We start from the raw sequence: 22,736 nt of genomic DNA on the forward strand, positions 1-22,736 counted from the left end.
CGCGCACCACAAGGAAGAGTAGCCCCCACTCACCGCAACTAGAGAAAGCCCGCACGCAGCAACAAAGACCCAACACAGCCAAAAATAAAAATAAAAGATTTTTTAAAAAAATGATTGAGGCCTCCAAATGCTATTTGCCACTTAAAAAAAAAATCAGGCTCTTGGAGAAATGGCTGATTGTGATGTGAGGCAAAACACATGTATGATAAACCTTGCACATTTGATGGTTTCCTTATCCTATGAGGAATAAGGAAACTATCAAAAATCATTGGGTCACATCAAAAGTACTGAGGAGCCAGTTTGAAAGGGTTTCTACTTGCCAAAGATGGGATAATTTGAGCAATCAATAAGAATAATAACAGCAATGGACTGAAATTTATCAAATATGTTTAAACCCATGACTTTATAAAGACTGTTTTTAAGTTCACTAGTCTTCTAGTGCATCAACTCATTATCATGAAGACTGATAAATAAGGAAAGAATGAAACATTTATCCTGCCTTTCAGTCACTCAATTATTTTGGAAAGTAAGTAATTAACACGGGGAAGTTTTCCATGACATAATTTGTCCAGCTACTTGTCTCATACACCAGAAGAAAGATGATAAAAGAAAGAAAATTATCAGAATGTCACCACTTTACAAGCCCAAATGAGATAATGGATGTAAGCCATATACACCAACAGCTGCTACCATATAGCAAAAAGAGACCCGACTCAACTATACATCACCTATAGAGAATTCAAAAAATAAAATATCATACCTGAATCTAATCAAGCCTGTACATAACTACCAACTTACAGGGAATGCAGGGGACAGAAAAACGTATTAATGACATCATGGGAATGCAACCAGAAAAATCCAGAATATGGGAAATTGTACAAGACAAACAGCATAATTTTTTCAACAAATAAATTGTAAGGAAGAAAAAAAAGGAATCAATGCGGGAAACCCTGTATCCAGCCAACAGGACTGCCAGAAAAAAAAAAAAGGCAGGTAAAATAAAAAGGTCAAATTACCAAAGGTATCTTAGAAGAAAACTTCTCATAACTGAAGAAACACTATGAACTCAGACTGAGCAGGATTAACCTCGAATACAGCAAAGACAATGAATGAAGAAACACCCACAGATGGACACAGCTCCTTTCAGAATAAGCCCTTTTGTACTGTATTTTTACTATGGTCACGTTTTATGTTAATAAATACTAAGAGAAAGAAAACACAGCAGCAAGGCTTCCAGAAGATCTGATACTCCCCACGGGGCCCGCATACTCTGCTTTGCAGTGTCTATGGGATGGCCAAGGCGTCAGCCCCTGCTTTCCTGGGGTGAAGCAGATTTGTGGAGTTTCACAGTTTAATGAAGGCTGTCCGCTAGGAAGCCCTCTGAGCCTCAGGACCACCCTGGGGAATGTGCAGAGGGGCTGGGATCAGTGCCGCCCCAAGGGGGTGGTGAGGGAGCTCACAGCTAGCTTAAGTGAAGCGTACAGCCGGCTGTTTACACTGAGGCGAAGGGAGGCGTTATGGGAGTGATTCTAAGTCCAGCGGCATGAGCGGCCAGAGGAATTGGGCCTCTGAGCCCCCATACAGGGCTGCTTGCCACCCTTATGCTGCACGTGGGGTCTCCCGGGGTCCTCCTTACTCTTCCAGGTTCCAGAGCTCGGGAGAGAGCATGTCCCAGGGCCCTGAGCGGCCTGGTTCCCACCCACCCTTCTCGCTCCCCATCTGCCCAGCACTGAAGCTGGACTCTCCCAGGAGGAGAAGGCAAAGAAGTCTCCATCTCCCAGCTGCAGACAACTGACTTCCCTCAGCTCCTGCTGAAGGGCAACAGAACAAAACCAGCTCCCCAGAGAAAGCAGCCTGGCGGAGCAGGTGCAGAGGGCGTGGGTGGACTGAGGAACGGGACCCACTGGCTGTGGCTCTGCCTCCATGGGTCTGGGTGCCGCCTGGTCCTCTGAAGTACGGAGGCACACTTGTCAAACGTTCAGATACTGTGACTTTAGAAACAGAAGAACTGAAGTAAAGGCGTGAAGCTTTTTTTTGTGAACAGTGACTATCCCCCAAGTGGCAGCCAGACGCAGGAAGGCCCACCCAGAGATCGTACCTGGAGCCTGCGGACAGCAGTGGGAGCCACCCGCTTGGACTTAACTGGGGGGCCTGAAGGAGAGGCCTGGGAGGAGCTGAGGATCATCCTAGGCAGAGGGGACTAAAGTGCTTTAGCAAACAGCCCAGCCAGCTCTAGAGGCCCTGCCCAGATCCCCTGCAGGAGTGCCCGGCCCTGTGACCACCTGGGGCACCAACTGGTTAGGGCTGGGAATCTGTGCTCAGAGCTCCGCCCACTGCAGCCCTAAAGGAGATAAAACAGAAATCGCTAGCACACAGCAGCAGATCAATCCCCACTACCTTCATTCCTTCCCCTGAACTGACACCTCCCTGAGCACTGTTAACCCTTCACAGCTCCAGATACGCCCTTACTTTGTGTTTCTTCAGCATTTTACTCAGCACAGGGGTGCAGAGGCAGAGCACCTGGGTTAAATTCTGCCTCATCAATTCCTAACCAGGTCTACTTAACCTTTCTGTGCCTCAGTGTCCTCATCCAGAAAACAGGGATGATGCTGTCTACCTCACTGGATGAGAGATCATTCAGTCATTCAACAAACATACTGAACACCTACTAGGGACTTGGAGTGCTAGGCATGGCAGTTCCAGGTGCTCAGCATACACCAGTAACTAGTCTAAGTGGCTTTAAGCCTTTAGCTCATTTAGTTGTCACAACAGCCCTGTAACAATATCCAGTGAAGTAACCCCAGGAGTAAGTACTAAATCTGTGTTGAATTTCTCTGCATCTTTGTACCAATCCCACAGGTGATCTCTAAAAGAAACCCAAGAGTAGCACCAACTGAGGTAGAGTAATGGAAAGAATGCCCCATACAATGATATAATTAATGAAGAGTAAATATGCAGTAGTTCTCGCTTTGCAGAATTATAATTTTCAGGGGGAAAAATGTCTGATAATACATACATGAAGAGACTATCAAAATCACAGGTAATTTAATAAAGGAAAGTAATATATAACACATCAGATTTGCTAAACTATCAATAAATAGTTTCCATCTAAGTTACTGTATTTGTGAGGTGCCACTCCAATCTGCCTTTAGGAACTGGAACCTATTCCCCCGAGCTGCTGGGCGTACTGGCTTTTGGCAGTTAGCACTCAAGTGTGGGCCCTCTTTTAGAATTGTCTCCACTGAAAAAAGCACCTTGCCCCAGAGCACACCTCCTACCTAAGGCAACCAGAACCCAGTGAAAGATTATCATACCTCAACTATGAAAGACTCTGAAGGGCCTTCCTATCTTCAGCGTTCCCCCATGGGGTCAGCTGAAACCCTTATTTAGAATAATCACAGTCCAACTTCTCCCTCCGCCCAATCCACTCCCTTTCATTAGGATCAATCCTAAGAGTACTCCCTAATACAATTTTTGAACAGTAAACTTCCTAAATGTGAATCTCCATCTAAATCTGCTTCCCAGAACACTGGGGTATTAGAAATTTCCAAGAGCTGGACATTGACCCAATACTTTCAGACAGCAACTTGGCAATATGTGTCAAGAATTTTAAAATATTCATATTCTTGAGAAGCAATGGAACAGAAATGGTATGCGTTCTAAAGCAGAGATTTAAATCCCAGCTCTTTATAAGAAAGCTTTGAGACCTGAGTCTTGGTCTCCTCATCGACAAAAATGGGACAAATAACATCTATATTTTAGAGTTGTTGTTATAATGTTAGAGTTGTAATAATGTTCTTGTTCAAAGTGGAGAGCATATGTAAAAGCACCTGGTACACAATGTTGCTTAATTAACAATTAAGGTTGCTCATCAGCTGACTTTAAATATTCACTGATTGGTTCAAGATGGTGGAGTAGAAGGACATGCTCTCACTCCCTCTTGCGAGAACATCGAAATCATAATTAACTGAACAATCATCGACAGGAAGGCACTGGAACTCACCAAAAAAGATACCCCACATCCAAAGACAAAGGAGAAGCCACAATGAGATGGTAGGAGGGGCGCAATCACAATAAAATCAAATCCCATAACCACTGGGTGGGTGACTCACAAACTGGAGAACAATTATACCACAGAAGTCCACCCACTGGAATGAAGGTTCTGAGCCCCACGTCAGGCTTCCCAACCTGGGGGTCTGCCAACAGGAGGAGGAATTCCTAGAGAATCAGACTTTGAAGGCTAGCGGGACTTGATTGCAGGACTTCGAGAGGACTGAGGGAACAGAGACTCCACTCTTGGAGGGCGCACACAAAGTAGTGTGTGCATCGGGATGCAGAGGAAGGAGCAGTGACCTCACAGGAGACTGAACCAGACCTACCTGCTACTGTTGGAGGGTCTCCTGCACAGGCGGGGCGTGGCTGTGGCTCACTGTGGGGACAAGGACACTGGCAGCAGAAGTTCTGAGAAATACTCATTGGCGTGAGCTCTCCCAGAGTCTGCCATTAGCCCCACCAAAGAACCTGGGTAGGCTCCAGTGTTGGGTCACCTCAGGCCAAACAACCAACAGGGAGGGAGCCCAGCCCCACCCATTAGCAAACAAGCAGATTAAACTTTTACTGAGCTCTGCCCACCAGAGCAACAGTCAGCTCTACCCACCACCAGTCCCTCCTATCAGGAAGCTTGCACAAGCCTCTTAGATAGCCTCATCCACCAGAGGGCAGACAGCAGAAGCAAGAAGAACTACAATCCCACAGCCTGTGGAACAAAAACCACATTCACAGAAAGATAGACAACATGAAAAGGCAGAGGACTATGTACCAGATGAAGGAACAAGATAAAACGCCAGAAAAACAACTAAATGAAGTGGAGATAGGCAACCTCCCAGAAAAAGAATTCAGAATAATGACAGTGAAGATGACACAGGAACTTGGAAAAAGAATGGAGGCAAAGATTGAGAAGATGCAAGAAATGTTTAACAAAGACCTAGAAGAATTAAAGAACAAACAAACAGAGATAAACAATACAATAACCAAAATGAAAAATACACTAGAAGGAATCAATAGCAGAATAACTGAGGCAGAAGAACGGATAAGTGACCTGGAAGACAGAATGGTGGAATTCACTGCTGCAGAACAGAATAAAGAAAAGAGAATGAAAAGAAATGAAGACAGCCTAAGAGACCTCTGGGACAACATTAAACGCAACAACATTTGCATTACAGGGGTCCCAGAAGGAGAAGAGAGAGAGAAAGGATGCAAGAAAATATATGAAGAGATTACAGTTGAAAACTTCCCTAACATGGGAAAGGAAGTGGCCACTCAAGTCCAAGAAGCACAGAGAGTTCCACACAGGATAAACCTAAGAAGAAAACCACCGAGACACAAAGTAATCAAATTGGCAAAAATTAAAAACAAAGAAAAATCACTTTTCTTTGCAAGAAAAGTTGCAAAGGACAACAAGTAACATACAAGGGAACTCCCACGAGGTTAACAGGGGATTTCTCAGCAGAAACTCTACAAGCCAGAAGGGAGTGGCATGATATACTGAAAGTGATGAAAGGGAAGAACCTAAAGCCAAGATTACTCTAGCCAGCAAGGATCTCATTCAGATTTGACAGACAAATCAAAAGCTTTAGAGGCAAACAAAAGCTAAGAGAATTCACCACCACCAAACCAGCTCTACAACAAATGCTAAAGGAACTTCCCTAAGTGGGAAACACAAAAGAAGAAAAGGACCTACAAAAACAAACCCAAAACAATTAAGAAAATGGTAATGGAAACATACATGCCGATAATTACCTTAAACGTGAAGGATTAAATGCTCCAACCAAAAGACACGGTTCGCTGAATGGATACAAAAATAAGACCCATATATATGCTGTCTAAAAGAGACCCACTTCAGACCTAAGGACACATACAGACTGAAAGTGAGGGGATGGAAAAAGATATTCCATGCAAATGGAAATCAAAAGAAAGCTGGAGTAGCAATACTCGTATCAGATAAAATAGACATTAAAATAAAGAATGTTACAAGAGACAAAGAAGGACACTATATAATGCTCAATGGATCAATCCAAGAAAAAGATAGAACAATTATAAATATTCATGCAACCAACATAGGAGCACCTCAATACAGGAGGCAACTGCTAACAGCTATAAAAGAGGAAATCAACAGTAACACAATAAAGGTGGGAGACTTTACACCTCACTTACACCAATGGACAGATCATCCAAACAGAAAGTTAATAAGAAAAAACAAGCTTTAAATGACAAAATAGACCAGAGAGATTTAATTGATATTTACAGGACATTCCATCCAAAAACAGCAGATAACCCTTTCTTCTGAAGTGCGCATGGAACATTCTCCAGGACAAATCACATCTTGGGTCACAAATCAAGCCTCAGTAAATTTAAAAAAATTGAAATCATATGAAGGATTTGTTCTGACCACATGCTATGAGATTAGAAATGAATTACAGGGAAAAAAACGTAAAAAACACAAACACATGAAGGCTAAACAATATGTTACTAAATAACCAAGAGAACACTGAAGAAATCAAAGAGGAAATCAAAAAATACCTAGAGACAAGTGACAGTGAAAACATGATGATCCAAAACATATGGGATGCAGCAAAAGCAATTCTAAGAGGGAAGTCTAGAGCAATACAAGCCTACCTCAAGAAACAAGAAAAATCTCAAATAAACAATCTAACCTTACACCTAAAGGAACTAGAGAAAGAAAAACAAACAAAACCCAAAGTCAGCAGAAGGAAAGATATCATAAAGATCAGAGCAGAAATAAATGAAATGGAAAATAAGAAAACAACAGCAAAGATCAATAAAACTAAAAGCTCGTTCTTTGAGAAGATAAACAAAACTGATAAACCATTAGCCAGACTCATCAAGAAAAAGAAGGAGAGGACTCAAATCAATAAAATAAGAAACGAGGGCTTCCCTGGTGGCGCAGTGGTTGAGAGTCCGCCTGCCAATGCAGGGGACACGGGTTCATGCCCCAGTCCAGGAAGATCCCACATGCCACGGAGTGGCTGGGCCTGTGAGCCATGGCCACTGAGCCTGCGCGTCCGGAGCCTGTGCTCCGCAACAGGAGAGGCCACAACAGTGAGAGGCCCTCGTAACGCAAAAAAAAAAAGAAAGAGGGCTTCCCTGGTGGCGCAGTGGTTGAGAGGCCGCCTGCCGTGCAGGAAACACGGGTTCATGCCCCGGTCCAGGAGGATCCCACATGCCGCGGAGCGACTGGGCCCATGAGCCATGGCTGCTGAGACTGCACGTCCAGGGCCTGTGCTCCGCAGCGGGAGAGGCCACAGCGGTGGGAGGCCCGCGTACCGCAAAAAAACCAAAAACCAAAAAAAGAAAAAAAGAAATGAAAAAGGAGAAGTTGCAACAGACACCACAGTCATACAAAGCATCCTAAGAGACTACTACATGCAACTCTATGCCAATACAATGGACAACCTGGAAGAAATGGACAAATTCTTAGAAAGGTATAACCTTCCAAGACTGAACCAGGAATAAATAGAAAATGTGAACAGACCAATCACAAGTAATGAAATTGAAACTGTGATTAAAAATCTTCCAACAAACAAAGTCCAGGACCAGACGACTTCACAGGTGAATGCTATCAAACATTTAGATAAGAGTTAACATCCATCCTTCTCAAATTCTTCCAAAAAACTGCAGAGGAAGGAACACTCCCAAACTCATTCTATGAGGCCACCATCACCCTGATACCAAAACCAGACAAAGATACTACAAAAAAAGAAAACTACAGACCAATATCACTGATGAATGTAGATGCAAAAATCCTCAATAAAATACAAGCAAACAGAATCCAAAAAAACATTAAAAGGATCATACACCATGATCAAGTGGGATTTATCCCAGGGATGCAAGGATTCTTCAATATATGCAAATCACTCAATGTGATACACCATATTAACAAACTGAAGAATAAAAACCATATGATCATCTCAATGGATGCAGAAAAAGCTTTTGACAAAATTCAACACCCATTTATGATAAAAACTCTCCAGAAAGTGGACACAGAGGGAACTTACCTCAACATAATAAAGGCCATACACAACATACCCACAGCAAACATTTCAAAACTGAAAGCATTTCCTCTAAGATCAGGAAGAAGACAAGGATGTCTACTCTCACCACTATTATTCAACACAGTATTGGAAATCCTAGCCATGGCAATCAGAGAAGAAAAAGAAATCAAAAGAAGACGAATTGGAAAAGAAGAAGTCACTGTTTGCAGATGTCACTGTTTGCAGATGTCACTGTTTGCAGATGACACGATACTATACATAGAGAATCCTAAAGATGCCACTAGAAAACTACTACAGCTAATCAATGAATTTGGTAAAGCTGCAGGATATAAAATTAATGCACAGAAATCTCTTGCATTTCTATACACTAATGATGAAAAATCTGAAAGAGAAATTAAGGAAACACTCCCATTTACCATTCCAACAAAAAGAATAAAATACCTAGGAATAAACCTACCTAGGGAGACAAAAGACCTGTATGCAGAAAACTATAAGACACTGATGAAAGAAATTAAAGATGATACAAACAGATGGAGAGATATACCACGTTCTTGGATTGGAAGAATCAATAATGTGAAAATGACTATACTACCCAAAGCAATCTACAGATTCAATGCAATCCCTATTAAATTACCAATGACATATTTTACAGAACCAGAACAAAAAAATCTTAACATTTGTATGGAAACAGAAAAGACCCCGAATAGTCAAAGCAGTCTTGAGGGAAAAAAATGGAGCTTGAGGAATGAGACTCCCTGACTTCAGACTATACTACAAAGCTACAGTCATCAAGACGATATGGTATTGGCACAAAACCAGAAATATAGATCAATGGAACAGGAAAGAAAGCCCAGAGATAAACCCATGCACCTATGGTCAACTAATCTATGACAAATGAGGCAAGGATATACAATGGAGAAAAGACAGTCTCTTCAATAAGTGGTGCTGGGAAAACTGGACAGCTACATGTAAAAGAATGAAATTAGAATACTCCCTGACACCATACACAAAAAAACACTCAAAATGGAGTCGAGACCTAAATGTAAGACTGGACACTATAAAACTCGTAGAGGAAAACATAGGAAAAACCCTCTGTGACATAAATCACAGCAAGATATTTTTTGATCCACCTCCTGAAGTAATGGAAATAACAACAAAAATAAACATATGGGACCTAATGAAACTTAAAGGCTTTTGCACAACAAAGGAAACTACAAACAAGACGAAAGGACAACCCTCAGAAAGAAAAGAAAGGAAGGGAAAGGAAGGGATAGGAAAGGAAAGGAAAGGGGGAGAGACCTTCAAGATGGAGGAGTAAGACGTGGAGATCACCTTCCTCTCCACAAATACATCAGGAATACATCTATATGTGGAACAACTCCTACAGAACACCTACTGAATGCTGGCAGACAATCTCAGACTTCCCAAAAGGCAAGAAACTCACCCACGTACCTGGGTACAGCAAAAGAAAAAAGGAAAAACAGAGACAAAAGAATAGGGACGGGACCTGCACCAGGGGGAGGGAGCCGTGAAGCAGGAAAAGTTTCCACACACTAGGAAGGACCTTCACTGGCAAGACAGGTAGTGGAGGGGGGGAAGATCAGAGCCACAGAGGACAGCGCAGCCACAGGGGTGCGGAGGGCAAAGCAGAGAGATTCCCGCACGGAACATGGGTGCCGACCAGCACTCACCAGCCCGAGAGGCTTGTCTGCTCACCCGCCAGGGAGAGGACTGGGGTTGGCTGTGTGAACACAGCCTGAAGGGGGCTAGTGCGCCACAGCTAGCCGGGAGGGAGTCAAGGAAAATGTCTGGACCTGCCTAAGAGGCAAGAGACCATTGTTTCAGGGCGTGCGAGGAGAGGGGATTCAGAGCACTGCCTAAACGAGCTCCAGAAACGGGCGCGAGCTGCGGCTATCAGTGCGGACCCCAGAGACGGGCATGAGACGCTAAGGCTGCTGCTGTCGCCACCAAGAAGCCTGTGTGCGAGCACAGGTCACTATCCACACCTCCCCTCCGTGGAGCCTGTGCAGCCCGCCTCTGCCAGGGTCCCGGGATGCAGGGACAAATTCCCCGGGAGAACACACGGCGCACCTCAGGCTGGTGCAACGTCACGTGGCCTCTGCCGCCGCAGGCTCTCCCCGCATTCCATACACCTCCCTCCCGGCGGCCTGAGTGAGCCAGAGCCCCCTAATCAGCTGCTACTTTAACGCTATCCTGTCTGGGCAGGGAACAGATGCCCTCAGGTGACCTACATGCAGAGGCGGGTCAAATCCAAAGCTGAACCCCAGGAGCTGTGTGAACAGAGAATAGAAAGGGAAATCTCTCCCAGCAGCCTCAGGAGCAGTGGATTAAATCTCCACAGTCAACTTCACGTACCCTGCATCTGTGGAATACCTGAATAGACAACGAATCATCCCAAAATTGAGGCGGTGGACTCTGGGAGCAACTGTAGACTTGGGGTTTGCTTTCTGCATATAATTCGTTTCTGGTTTTATGTTTATCTTAGTTTAGTATTCAGAGCTTATTATCATTCGATTTATTTACTGATTTGGTTGCTCTCTTCCTTCTTTTTAACATATAGATATATATTCTTTTCCTTTTTCTCTTTTTGTGAGTGTGTATGTGCATGCTTCTTTGTGTGATTTTGTCTGTATAGCTTAGCTTTTACCATTTCTCCTAGCATTCTGTCTGTCCATTTTTCTTTTATTTTTAATATAATTTTTAGCGCTTCTTACCATTGGTGGATTTGCTTTTCTGTTTGGTTACTCCCTCTTTCTTTTTTTTAAATTACTTTTTAGTTTTTTAATTTTCAGTAATTTTTTAAATACCTTTCTTTATTTTAATTATTTTTTCCTCCCCTCCCCTCCCCTCCTTTCCTTCCTTTTCTTTTTTTTTCCCTTTTCTTCTGAGCCATGTGGCTGGCAGGGTCTTGGTGCTCCGGCGGTGTGTCAGGCCTGCGCTTCTGAGGTGGGAGAGCTGAGTTCAAGACACTGGTCCACCAGAGACCCCTCAGCTGCATGTAATATCAAACAGCAAAAGCTCTCCCAGAGACCTCAAACTCAATGCTGAGACCCAGCTCCACTCAACAACCAGCAAGCTACAGTGCTGGACACCCTATGCCAAACAACTAGCAAGACAGGAACACAACCCCACCCATTAGCAGAGAGGCTGCCTCAAATATAATAAGGTCACAGACACCCCAAAACACACCACCAGACGTGGTCCTGCCCACCAGAAAGACAAGATCCAGCCTCATCCACCAAAACACAGGCACTAGTCCCCTCCACCAGGAAGCCTACACAACCCACTGAACCAACCTTAGCCACTGGGGGCAGACACCAAAAACAGCGGGAACTATGAGCCTGCAGCCTGTGAAAAAGAGACCCCAAACACAGTAAGATAAGCGAAATGAGAAGACAGAAAAACACACAGCAGATGAAGGAGCAAGATAAAAACCCACCAGACCTAACAAATGAAGAGGAAATAGGCAGTCTACCTGAAAAAGAATTCAGAGTAATGACAGTAAAGATGATCCACAATCTTGGAAATAGAATGGAGAAAACTCAAGAAACGTTTAACAAGGACCTACCAGAACTAAAGAGCAAGCAAACAATGATGGACAACACAATAAATGAAATTAAAAATTCTCTAGAAGGAATCAATAGCAGAATAACTGAGGCAGAAGAATGGATAAGTGACCTGGAAGATAAAATAGTGGAAATAACTACTGCAGAGCAGAATAAAGAAAAAAGAATGAAAAGAATTGAGGACACTCTCAGAAACCTCTGGGACAACATTAAATGCACCAACATTCGAATTATAGGGGTCGCAGAAGAAGAAGAGGAAAAGAAAGGGACTAAGAAAATATTTGAAGAGATTATAGTTGAAAACTTCCCTAATTCAGGAAAGGAAATAGTTAATCAAGTCCAGGAAGCACAGAGAGTCCCATACAGGATAAATCCAAGCAGAAACACGCCAAGACACATATTAATCAAACTATCAAAAATTAAATACAAAGAAAAAATATTAAAAGCAGCAAGGGAAAAACAACAAATAACATACAAAGGAATCCCCATAACGTTGACAGCTGATCTTTCAGCAGAAACTCTACGAGCCAGAAGGGAGTGGCAGGACATATTTAAAGTGATGAAAGGGAAAAACCTACAACCAAGATTACTCTACCCAGCAAGGATCTCATTCAGAGTTGACGCAGAAATTAAATCCTTTACAGACAAACAAAAGCTAAGAGAGTTCAGCACCATCAAACCAGCTTTACAACAAATGCTAAAGGAACTTCTCTAGGCAGGAAACACAAGAGAAGGAAAAGACCTACAATAACAAACCTAAAACAATTAAGAAATGGTAACAGGAACATGCATATCGATAATTACCTTAAATGTAAATTGATTAAATGCTCCAACCAAAAGACACACACTGGCTGAATGGATACAAAAAGGAGACTCATGAGATGCTAAGGCTGCTGCTGTAGCCACCAAGAAGCCTGTGTAGCTATCAATGGAACAGGATAGAATAGAACAGGATAGAAAGCCCAGAGATAAACCCATGCACATATGGTCACCTTATTTTTGATAAAGGAGGCAACAATACACAATGGAGAAAAGACAGCCTCTTCAATAAATGGTGCTGGGAAAACTGGACAGCTACATGTACAAGAATGAAATTAGAACACTTCCTAACACCATACACAAAAATAAACTCAATATGGATTAAAGACCTAAATGTAAGGCCAGACACTATAAAACTCTTAGAAAAAACATAGGCAGAACACTATTACATAAAAAACAGCAAGATCCTTTTTGACCCACCTCCTACAGAAATGGAAATAAAAACAAAAATTAACAAATAGGACCTAATGAAACTTAAAAGCTTTTGCACAGCAAAGGAAACCATAAACAAGACGAAAAGACAACCCTTAGAATGGGAGAAAATATTTGCAAATGAAGCAACTGGCAAAGGATTAATCTCCAAACTTTACAAGCAGCTCATGCAGCTCAATAACAAAAAAACAAACAACCCAATCCAAAAATGGGCAGAAGACCTTAACAGACATTTCTCCAAAGAAGATATACATATAGTCAACAAACAATACATATAGCCAACAAATACATGAAAGAATGCTCAACATCACTAATTATTAGAGAAATGCAAATCAAAACTACAGTGAGGTATCACCTCACACTGGTCAAAATGGCCATCATGAAAAAAATCTACAAACAATAAATGCTGGAGAGGGTGTGGAGAAAAGGGAACCCTCTTACACCGTTGGTGGAAATGTAAATTGATACAGCCGCTATGGAGAACAGTTTGGAGGTTCCTTAAAAAACTAAAAATAGAACTACCATATGACCCAGCAATCCCACTACTCAGCATATACCCTGAGAAAACCATAATTCAAAAAGAGACATGTACCACAATGTTCACTGGAGCTCTATTTACAACAGCCAGGACATGGAAGCAACCTAAGTGTCCATTGATAGATGAATGGATAAAGAAGATGTGGCACATATATACAATGGAATATTACTCAGCCATAAAAAGAAATGAAACTGAGTTATTTGTAGTGAGGTGGATGGAACTAGAGTCTCTCATACAGAGTGAAGTAAGGCAGAAAGAGAAAAACAAATACCGTATGCTAACACATATATATGGAATCTAAAAAAAAAAAAAAGAAAAGAAAAATGGTTATGAAAAACCAAGGGGCAGGACAGGAATAAAGATGCAGATGTAGAGAATGGACCTGAGGACATGGGGAGGGGGAAGGGTAAGCTGGGACGAAGTGAGAGAGTGTCATGGACATATATACACTACCAAATGTCAAACAGATAGCTAGTGGGAAGCAGCCGCATAGCACAGGGAGATCAACTCAGTGATTTGTGACCACCTAGAGGGGTGGGATAGGGAGGGTGGGAGGGAGACGCAAGAGGGAAGAGATATGGGGACATAAGTATATGTATAAGTGATTCACTGTTATAAAGCAGAAACTAACCACTGTAAAGCAATTATATTGCAGTAAAGATGTTAAAAATATATATATATAAATGCAAAAATAATACTCAAAATTCACAAAATAAATAAATAAAAGAAACAAGAAAGGAAGGGGAAGGAAAGGGGAAAGGAAGGAAGGAAGAGAAGGAGGGAGGGAGGGAGGAGGAAAGAAAAGAACACATAGATACAGAGAACAGATCAGATTGGTGGTGCCAGAGGTGGAGGATGGAGGTGGCTAAAATGGGTGAAAGGGGTTGAAAGGTACAAACTTCCAGCTATAAAATAAGTAAGTCCTGGAGAGATCTTAAAATTCTCAAAAATGTGTAAGTATGTGTGGTGATATATGTGAAGTAGACTTATTGTGGTGATAGTTTTGCAATGTATACAAACACTGAATCATTATGTTGTATACCTGAAACTAATATTATGTCAATTATATCTCAATAAAAAAGGAAATACAAGTAAAATGACGCTACAGAAACAGATAAATATATATCAAATCGTAAGTTAAAAACGGTAACACAAAATTGTATTTATATCAATTTAAACTACAACATACACATGGATTAATGATAAGAGAAATTCCACAAATATTACTTCATTTTTGAGCTTAGGATTATGGGAATTCAAGATTTTTAATTAGTGTTTAAAGTTTACTCAGAAGATATTTTAAGGTTGACTTAATATAAAATAGCAACACTGAATAATTAGATAAGTGTGTAATCAAATACAGCCATGGATATCACAGGATATTGTCACAGAAAGAAAACAACTGTATAACAGAGGTATATATAACTTGGTTGTTAGTTTCCTCAAAACTGGTGTTATAAAGCACTGCTGAGAAGCCTACCCAGAAACTACAAAATAAACATAAACACACACACACACACACACAAATCATAAATTACCTGCCATAGGAGGGACAACGCCAGAAAAACGCACTGTTGCATGTTCTCCATTAACTTCGACTCTCCGACCAATGACATCTGATGTCAAAGTGTCATTCATCATAACATTGCCAGAATCCAAAATATGAGGAGATCTAGGAAGAAAACACAACATTGACAAGGACGTAGTAAAACTCTTTAAAAAATATATTTTTTAACTTTACGTAGCTATCCATGAGGTCAACGCTTCTACCCAATTTAGTCTTCACATTTTGGTGAAGGGAAGAACCTAAAGGTTTAGGTACCAGACTCTCAGAATTTGACTTTACTCTACTCTCTAACTATATTTTGATAATTTAATCCTTTTTTAAGAAAGCTCGCTTAACTCCAGTTAGCTCACATCACATGACTGTGTATTCTATCATTTACTGAAGGGGGTGGGAAGGGAAGGAGAATAGAAGAGAGGGGGATAAAGGTTACAGAGAAAAGGGAAAGGAAACAGGCAGCATGGCCATGTTTCTCTCTCCAGGAAGGAGAAACACAAATCCACAGATGCAGGAAGGAACGCGTACAATGAAAAATTCAGGGAATTCCCTTGCGATCCAGTGGTTAGGACTCTGCACTTCCACTGCCAAGAGCGCAGGTTTAATCCCTGGTCGGGGAGCTAAGATTCCACAAGCTGCATGGTGCAGCAAAAAAAGAAAATTTCAGAACCCTAAAAACAAGGAGCCTAAGAGAAAAGTATCATCTATCTAGGAATGATCACTAGGTCCAACTCCCACTTCAACAAGTCAGTTTCTTCAACAGAAGAAAAAGAGCGAGATGGAAGGAAAACAAAGAGATTAAAAGAACTTAAGAGAAATGTAAGCCAACTGCAATGTACAGACTTCATTTGGAACCTAAATTCTTAAAAACTGTAAATAACTTTCAAAATAAACTTTGAGAAAACTGAAAATTTGAATGCTGACTAGATAGTTGATGATATTCAAGAATAATTGTTTCTCGTAAGGCAAAGACAAAATCCATTTATTTTGGGAAAAAAAGGGAAAGCATAATTGTTAAATTTTTAGCTGTGGTAATGGTATAGTGGTTACTTTTTTTTTTTTTTTTTTTTTTTGCGATACGCGGGCCTCTCACTGCTGTGGCCTCTCCCGTTGCGGAGCACAGGCTCCGGACACGCAGGCTCAGCGGCCATGGCTCATGGGCCCAGCCGCTCCACGGCATGTGGGATCTTCCCAGAACGGGGCATGAACCCGTGTCCCCTGCATCAGCAGGCGGACTCTCAACCACTGCGCCACCAGGGAAGCCCAAGGTTAGGACTTTTTGTAAGACTTTATATTTCACAGAAATACACATTAAATTATTTATAGATTTTCCTGTATTTTAGACGTATCACACCAGTGGCAGTATAGACAATACACTGAAAGGAAGTTAAAGGCAGAGTGGCCAGTTAGGGAAATACTGCTGTAATTTGGGTGAAAACAATGACCGCTTGAGCGCCTCCATCCATTCATTCAACACATACCAAGCACTGACCACGTGCTGGCTAATGCATGGACCTCACATCGCACACAGTAAACCCTACATGTGTGATTCCTGCCTCAGAAGCTTACAGTCCAGTGGCAGTTAGACTTGAGAGAAGAGTATGGATTTTAGAGAAAGTTAAGAGCTAGAACAAGGTCTGGAGATTAAATGGATAGAAATGGTAAAATTGAAGACTAGGAAGACAAGATTTTGTCTAGGTTTATGGTGGTGCCAGACACCAACATGAGGAATACAATAGGAAGTCTAGGCTTGGGAGGGAAGAGAGTTTGTTTGAGGTGCCTACAGAATGTCATGATGGACTTAGGACTCTAGTTCAAAAGACACGTTTTCACTAGAAGTGTGTTTTTGGGAGTCATCAGCACAATTTATAACTGATAACCATGACAGTGGATGAGACTGAAAGTGTATTAGGTGCAAAGAAAAGAGGGTGGAAAGGAAAAGAGAGTCACTGACAGACCCCTGGGGAAATATAATATTTAAAAGAGAAAGGGAAGAAACCCCTAAGAAAAAGTCAGAGGAAAACCTGGTTTTCTTTTATCCTTTCTGGCTTTTCCTCCTCTGGCTCAGCAAGTGGTACTGGGAAAGTTGGACAGCCCCATGTAATAAATCAATGAAGTTAGAACACACCCTCTCACCATACACAAAAATAAACTCAAAATGGATTAAAGACTTAAGACATGACACCATAAAACTCCTAGAAGAGATCATAGGCAAAATACTATCTGACATAAATTGTACCAATATTTTAAGTCAGTCTCCCAACGCAACAGAAATAAAAGCAAAAATAAACAAATGGGACCTAATCAAACTTAGAAGTTTTTGCACAGCAAAGGAAACCATAAACAAAATGAAGACAACGTACAGAATGGGAGAAAATATTTGTAAATGATGCGACTGACAAGGGCTTAATTTCCAAAATATACAAACAGCTTCTACAGCTCAACAACAAAAAAACAAACAACCCAATCGAAAAAATGGGCAGAAGACATAAAGAGACATTTCTCCAAAGAAGAAATACAGATGGCCAATAAGCACATGAAAAGATGCTCAAAGTTGCTAATTATTAGAGAAATGCAAATCAAAACTACAATGTACTATTTAACATGGGTCAGAATGGCCATCATTAAAAAGTCTACCAATGACAAATGCTGGAGAGGGTGTGGAGAAAAAGGAACCCTCCTACACTGTTGGTGGGAATGTAAGTTGGTACAGCCACTGTGGAAAACAGTATGGAGGTTCCTCAGAAAACTAAAAATAGAATTATCATATGATCCAGCAACCCCACTCCTAGGCATATATCCAGACAAAACTATAATTCAAAAAGACATATGCACCCCTATGTTCATAGCAGCACTATTTACAATAGCCGAGACATGGAAACAACCTAAATGTCCATCAACAGAGGAATGGATAAAGAAGATGTGGTACATACATACAATGGAATATTACTCAGCCATAAAAAAGAACGAAATAGTATCATCTGCAGCAACATGGATGCAAGTAGGGATTATCATACTAAGTGAAGTCAGAAAGAGAAAGATAAATACCATATGATATCACCTATATGTGGAATCTAAAATATGACACAAATGAACCTATCTATGAAACAGAATCAGGGACATAGAGAACAGACTGGTGGCTGCCAAGGTGAAGGGAGCTGAGGGAGGGATGGAGTGGGAGGCTGGGGTTAGCAGATTTAAGGTTTTATATGTAGGATGGATAAACAACAAGGTCCTACTTGTATAGCACAGAGAACTATATTCAATATACTATTATAAACTATGGAAAAGAATATTTTAAAAAATGTATACATACGTATAACTGAATCACTTTGCTGTACAGAAGAAATTAACACAACATTATAAATCAGCTATGCTTCAATCAAAAAAAATACTGATTGGGACTTCCCTGGTGGTCCAGTGGTTAAGAATCTGCCTTCCAATGCAGGGGACGCAGGTTTGATCCCTGGTCAGGGAACTAAGATCCGACATGCCACAGGGCAACTAAGCCCATGCACTCTAGTTCCTGCGCACCACAACTAGAAAGCCCATGCGCTCTAGAGCCCGTGCCCCACAATGAAGAGCCTGCGCGCCGCAACTAAGACCTGATGCAGCCAAATAAATATTTTTTTAAATATTGCTTTAAAAAATAAATAAATACAGGCAAACCTCTGAGATACTGTGTGTTTGGTTCTAGAACACCAAAATAAGGTGAATATCGCAATTAAAAAAGGAGGCGGGGGGCTGAATTTTGACGGTTTAAATACCGGAGGACAAAACCACCACCACCAACAAAAAGAAACAAACAAACAAAGATAAACATGGGAGGACAGGGCAGTCAGGAAGGGGCCAACATCTAGATCTAAACTTGCCTGGTAGTTGAAAAGCAAAAGGGAAATCAGCCCAGAACCTCAAATTGGTGGGAAAAGTCAAAACAGTTCAGACAAGTTGATGATAAAGTCAATAGGAGGGTGAGGCAGGTGTGAGGAAGCCATGTTTTAGTAAGCTTAGACACATGTGGAGTCAGCAGCTAAGAGGTCTGGTCAGTAGGTAGGGCCCTAATCACAAGCCTGTGGTCAGAGGCGAAGTTCTAGCCCCTGAGGAGAAAAACTGGTAAGATCACTGTAGAGCACCATTCCTACAAGAAGTTAAAGTATCAACAGTAGGCCGAATCTTGGTTCCATGAACCAGAGTGCATGGGGGTTAACCAAACCCAGAAACTCACAAACAGGCCCCATAGTCAGTGTGAAGCTCTGGGCCAGGGCTCGGCCTAAGGGGACCACCTTGCAGATCAGGCTCACAGCGAGAATATCTTGGCGAGAAGAACGGGTCAGTGGTCAACTGGTGATTAGGAAACCAAGTGGCATAAATGGCAGAAGTGAGGAAAGAAGACATTAGGAAGTCGTCCTCATTTTCATTTAACATACATAAGTAATTCATGAATTATAAAGTTCCTTCACCTGCTTGATCCTATTTGATCTCTAGTAACTATTTTTTTTTAATAAATTTATTTTCTTTGGCTGTCTTGGGTCTTTGTTGCTGCTTGCAGGCTTTCTCTAGTTGTGGCGAGCGGGGTCTACTCTTCATTGCGGTGCTTGTGCTTCTCATTGCGGAAGCTTCTCTTGTTGCGGAGCACGGGCTCTAGGGCACGTGGGCTTCAGTAGTTGTGGCTTGCAGGCTCTAGAGCACAACCTCAGTAGTTGCGGCACATGGGCTTAGTTGCTCTGCAGCATGTGAGATCTTCTCGGACCAGGGCTCGAACCCATGTCCCCTGCATTGGCAGGCGAATTCTTAACCACTGCGCCACCAGGGAAGCCCAGTAACAATTCTTTTCATTCCCATCTCTATGTCGCGCCCACAGGACCTGAGATCATTAGGTAGAAGGTATCTAAGGTCAGTAATTAATTGGCTCTGCATCATGTTTTTGTTTTGTTGGGGGTTTTTTGGCCCTGCTGCACGGCTTGTGATTTTAGTTCCCCAAACAGGGACTGAACCTGGGCCCTTGGCAGTGAAAGCATGGAGTCCTAACCACTGGACTGCCAGGGAAGGCCCTGCATCATGTATTTTTGATGATCCTGTCTAGTCTCTTAACCCTTCTAATAATTGTTTCTTGATACTGTGATCTTCTGTGAGGGTCCAGAAATGATTCTTGTCTTGGTGACCTATGCCTTGGTTCTCTCTCCCTCTGGCCAGTCACCCAATAAGTCCCTATATTCTTTTCTTTTTTTTTTTTTTTTTTTTGCGTTACGCGGGCCTCTCTCACGGGCCCAGCCGCTCCGCGGCATGTGGGATCTTCCCGGACCGGGGCATGAACCCGCGTGCCCTGCATGAGCAGGCGGGCTCTCAACCACTGCGCCACCAGGGAAGCCCCCTATATTCTTTGGTTAGACCCACTTGATGCCAGTTACTGGTCCACCCTGGACCTCCATGGCCTGTTGCTAACACCGCCACTTTGATCACCCCTAACCCAAGCCCTCCCTCTCAGTTAGTGTCTAGTCAAACTGTCCTGAAGTCAGGCGCTCACTTAGTTATGACTGGCATGTCACTGTTCCTTGGTTAGGTGCATCCAGGTGCCAAGTGAGCCTTGGTTAAGCCTTTTATTTAAATATCTTGGTTGGCCAAAAAGTGCCTTCAGTTTTCTTTTTTTTTTTTTTTTTGCGATATGTGGGCCTCTCACTGTTGTGGCCTCTCCCGTTGCGGAGCACAGGCTCCGGACGTGCAGGCTCAGTGGCCATGGCTCATGAGCCCAGCCGCTCCGCGGCATGTGGGATCTTCCCGGACCGGGGCACGAACCCGTGTCCCCTGCATCGGCAGGCGGACTCTCAACCACTGCGCCACCAGGGAAGCCCATGCCTTCAGTTTTTAAGTAAAAATAAAAGACAATTCTCATTTTCACCAAGAACTTTACGAACAACATATTCACCCTTTTTGTTCCACTACGTTCTGCCATTTTCCAGGCAACTTCATAATTCCATCTTCCCAAAGCTTTTTATCTTTTTGAGAAAAGAACTGTTCCAGGTGCCTTTTACAGTCTTCCAGGGAATTGAAATTTTTTCCATTAACATAATTTTGTAAAGACCTAAATAAATGGAAATCCAAAGGTACAATGACTGGTGAATATGGCGGATGAATCAGAACTTCCCAGCCAAGCTGGAACAGTTTTTGCCTGGTCATCAAAGAAACATGCAGTCTTATGTTATCCTGATGGAAGATGATGCCTTCTCTGTTGACTAATTCTAGATGGTTTTCGTCCAGTGCTGCTTCCAGTTGGTCTAACTGGGAGCAGTACTTGTTGGAATTAATCGCTTGGTTTTCTGGAAAGAGCTCATAATAGAGGACTCCCTTCCAATCCCAGCATATACACAACGTCATCTTCTTTGGATGAAGGCCAGTCTTTGGTGTGGTTGGTGGTGGTCAATTTCAATTGCTCCATGATCTCTTCCATTCCACGTTGTTGTACAGTATCCACTTTTCATAGCCTGTCATAATCTGTTTTAAAAGTGGAACGTTTTCGTACATTTAAGTAGAGAATCGCATGCAGAAATACGGTCAAGGTTTTTTTCGCTTAACTTACGTAGAGGCCAAACATCAAAGAGATTAATGTAGCCAAGCTGGTGCAAATGATCTTCAATGCTTGATTTGGTTTATTTTGAGTATGTCGGCTATCTCCCGCATGGTATAATGTTGATCGTTCTCAATTAATGTCTCGATTTGATTGCTATCAACTTCAACTGGTCTACCTGACCGTGGAGCATCGTTCAACGAGAAATCTCCAGCACAAAACTTCGCAAATCACTTTTAACAAATTCAATCAGTCACAGCACCTTCTCCATACACTGCACAAATCTTTTTGTGTGTTTCGGTTGCATTTTTACCTTTCTTGAAATAATAAACCATAATATGCTGAAAATGTTGCTTTTTTTCTTCCATCTTCAATATTAAAATGGACAAACACAAAAATTCACCAATATTTATGTCTTTTTTTAAATGCACACTGATATGACAGCTGTCACATACAATCTAACAAAATTGTTTCGAATGAAGTTAAAAACAACTAAGTGCTACTAGAGCAATCATACAGAAAAAAACCAAACGAACTTTTTGGCCAACCCAATACATGTTCACTAATTAATGGAGACAGCCCATTTAATTTTCAAGTGACTCTGCTTGCTGAATAATAGTTCTTTAAAAAGAGAAGAAATATACCACCCTACCTATCATTTCCACCTACTGATTTTGGTACTGCCCTCTGCAGCTATAGAGAATCAAACTATTCCCTTTTCCAGCTGACATTTAAATATTTGAAGGCCACGGGCTTCCCTGGTGGTGCAGTGGTTGAGAGTCCGCCTGTCGATGGGGGGGACGTGGGTTCATGCCCCAGTCTGGGAGGACCTCGCGTGCCGCAGAGCAGCAGGGCCCGTGGGCCATGGCTGCTGAGCCTGCGCGTCGGGAGCCTGTGCTCCGCGACGGGAGAGGCCGCAGCGGTGGGAGGCCCACATACTGCAAAAAAATATATATATATTTGAAGGCCACTATTATATTATTATTTCTCCTCTCTCCTCTTCCTGTCCCCATCTCCTAAACCCTTTCCCAGGGTAAACATTCCCAGCTCCACCCTCATGTGAATTCCAAGTTCTCCTCCATAATTCATTTACTGATTTTTTTCTTAAAATACAATACCTAAAACTGAAAACCAGGTTCCAAATGTGACTTGACCTGTGTGTGGG

The 22,736-nt window shown here is 42.1% G+C and overlaps 1 protein-coding gene across 5 annotated transcripts in view; it reads right to left on the reverse strand.

The window, feature by feature from the left end:
- TBCE (tubulin folding cofactor E) overlaps nt 1-22,736 on the reverse strand; it is a 124,734-nt gene that overhangs the window by 62,001 nt on the left and 39,997 nt on the right. For all 5 annotated transcript variants that reach the window (XR_009522485.1, XR_009522486.1, XM_060035028.1 and 2 more), the window contains one exon: nt 14,987-15,120. Coding sequence is in view for 3 of the 5 variants with exons in the window: in XM_060035028.1 (XP_059891011.1) it covers nt 14,987-15,089 (103 nt within the window). In the remaining 2 variants the exon portion in view is untranslated. Of the gene's footprint in view, nt 1-14,986; nt 15,121-22,736 lie in introns of those variants that run through there.

The sequence above is a fragment of the Delphinus delphis genome, chromosome 16, assembly GCF_949987515.2.
Source record: "Delphinus delphis chromosome 16, mDelDel1.2, whole genome shotgun sequence".
NCBI lineage: Eukaryota > Metazoa > Chordata > Mammalia > Artiodactyla > Delphinidae > Delphinus > Delphinus delphis.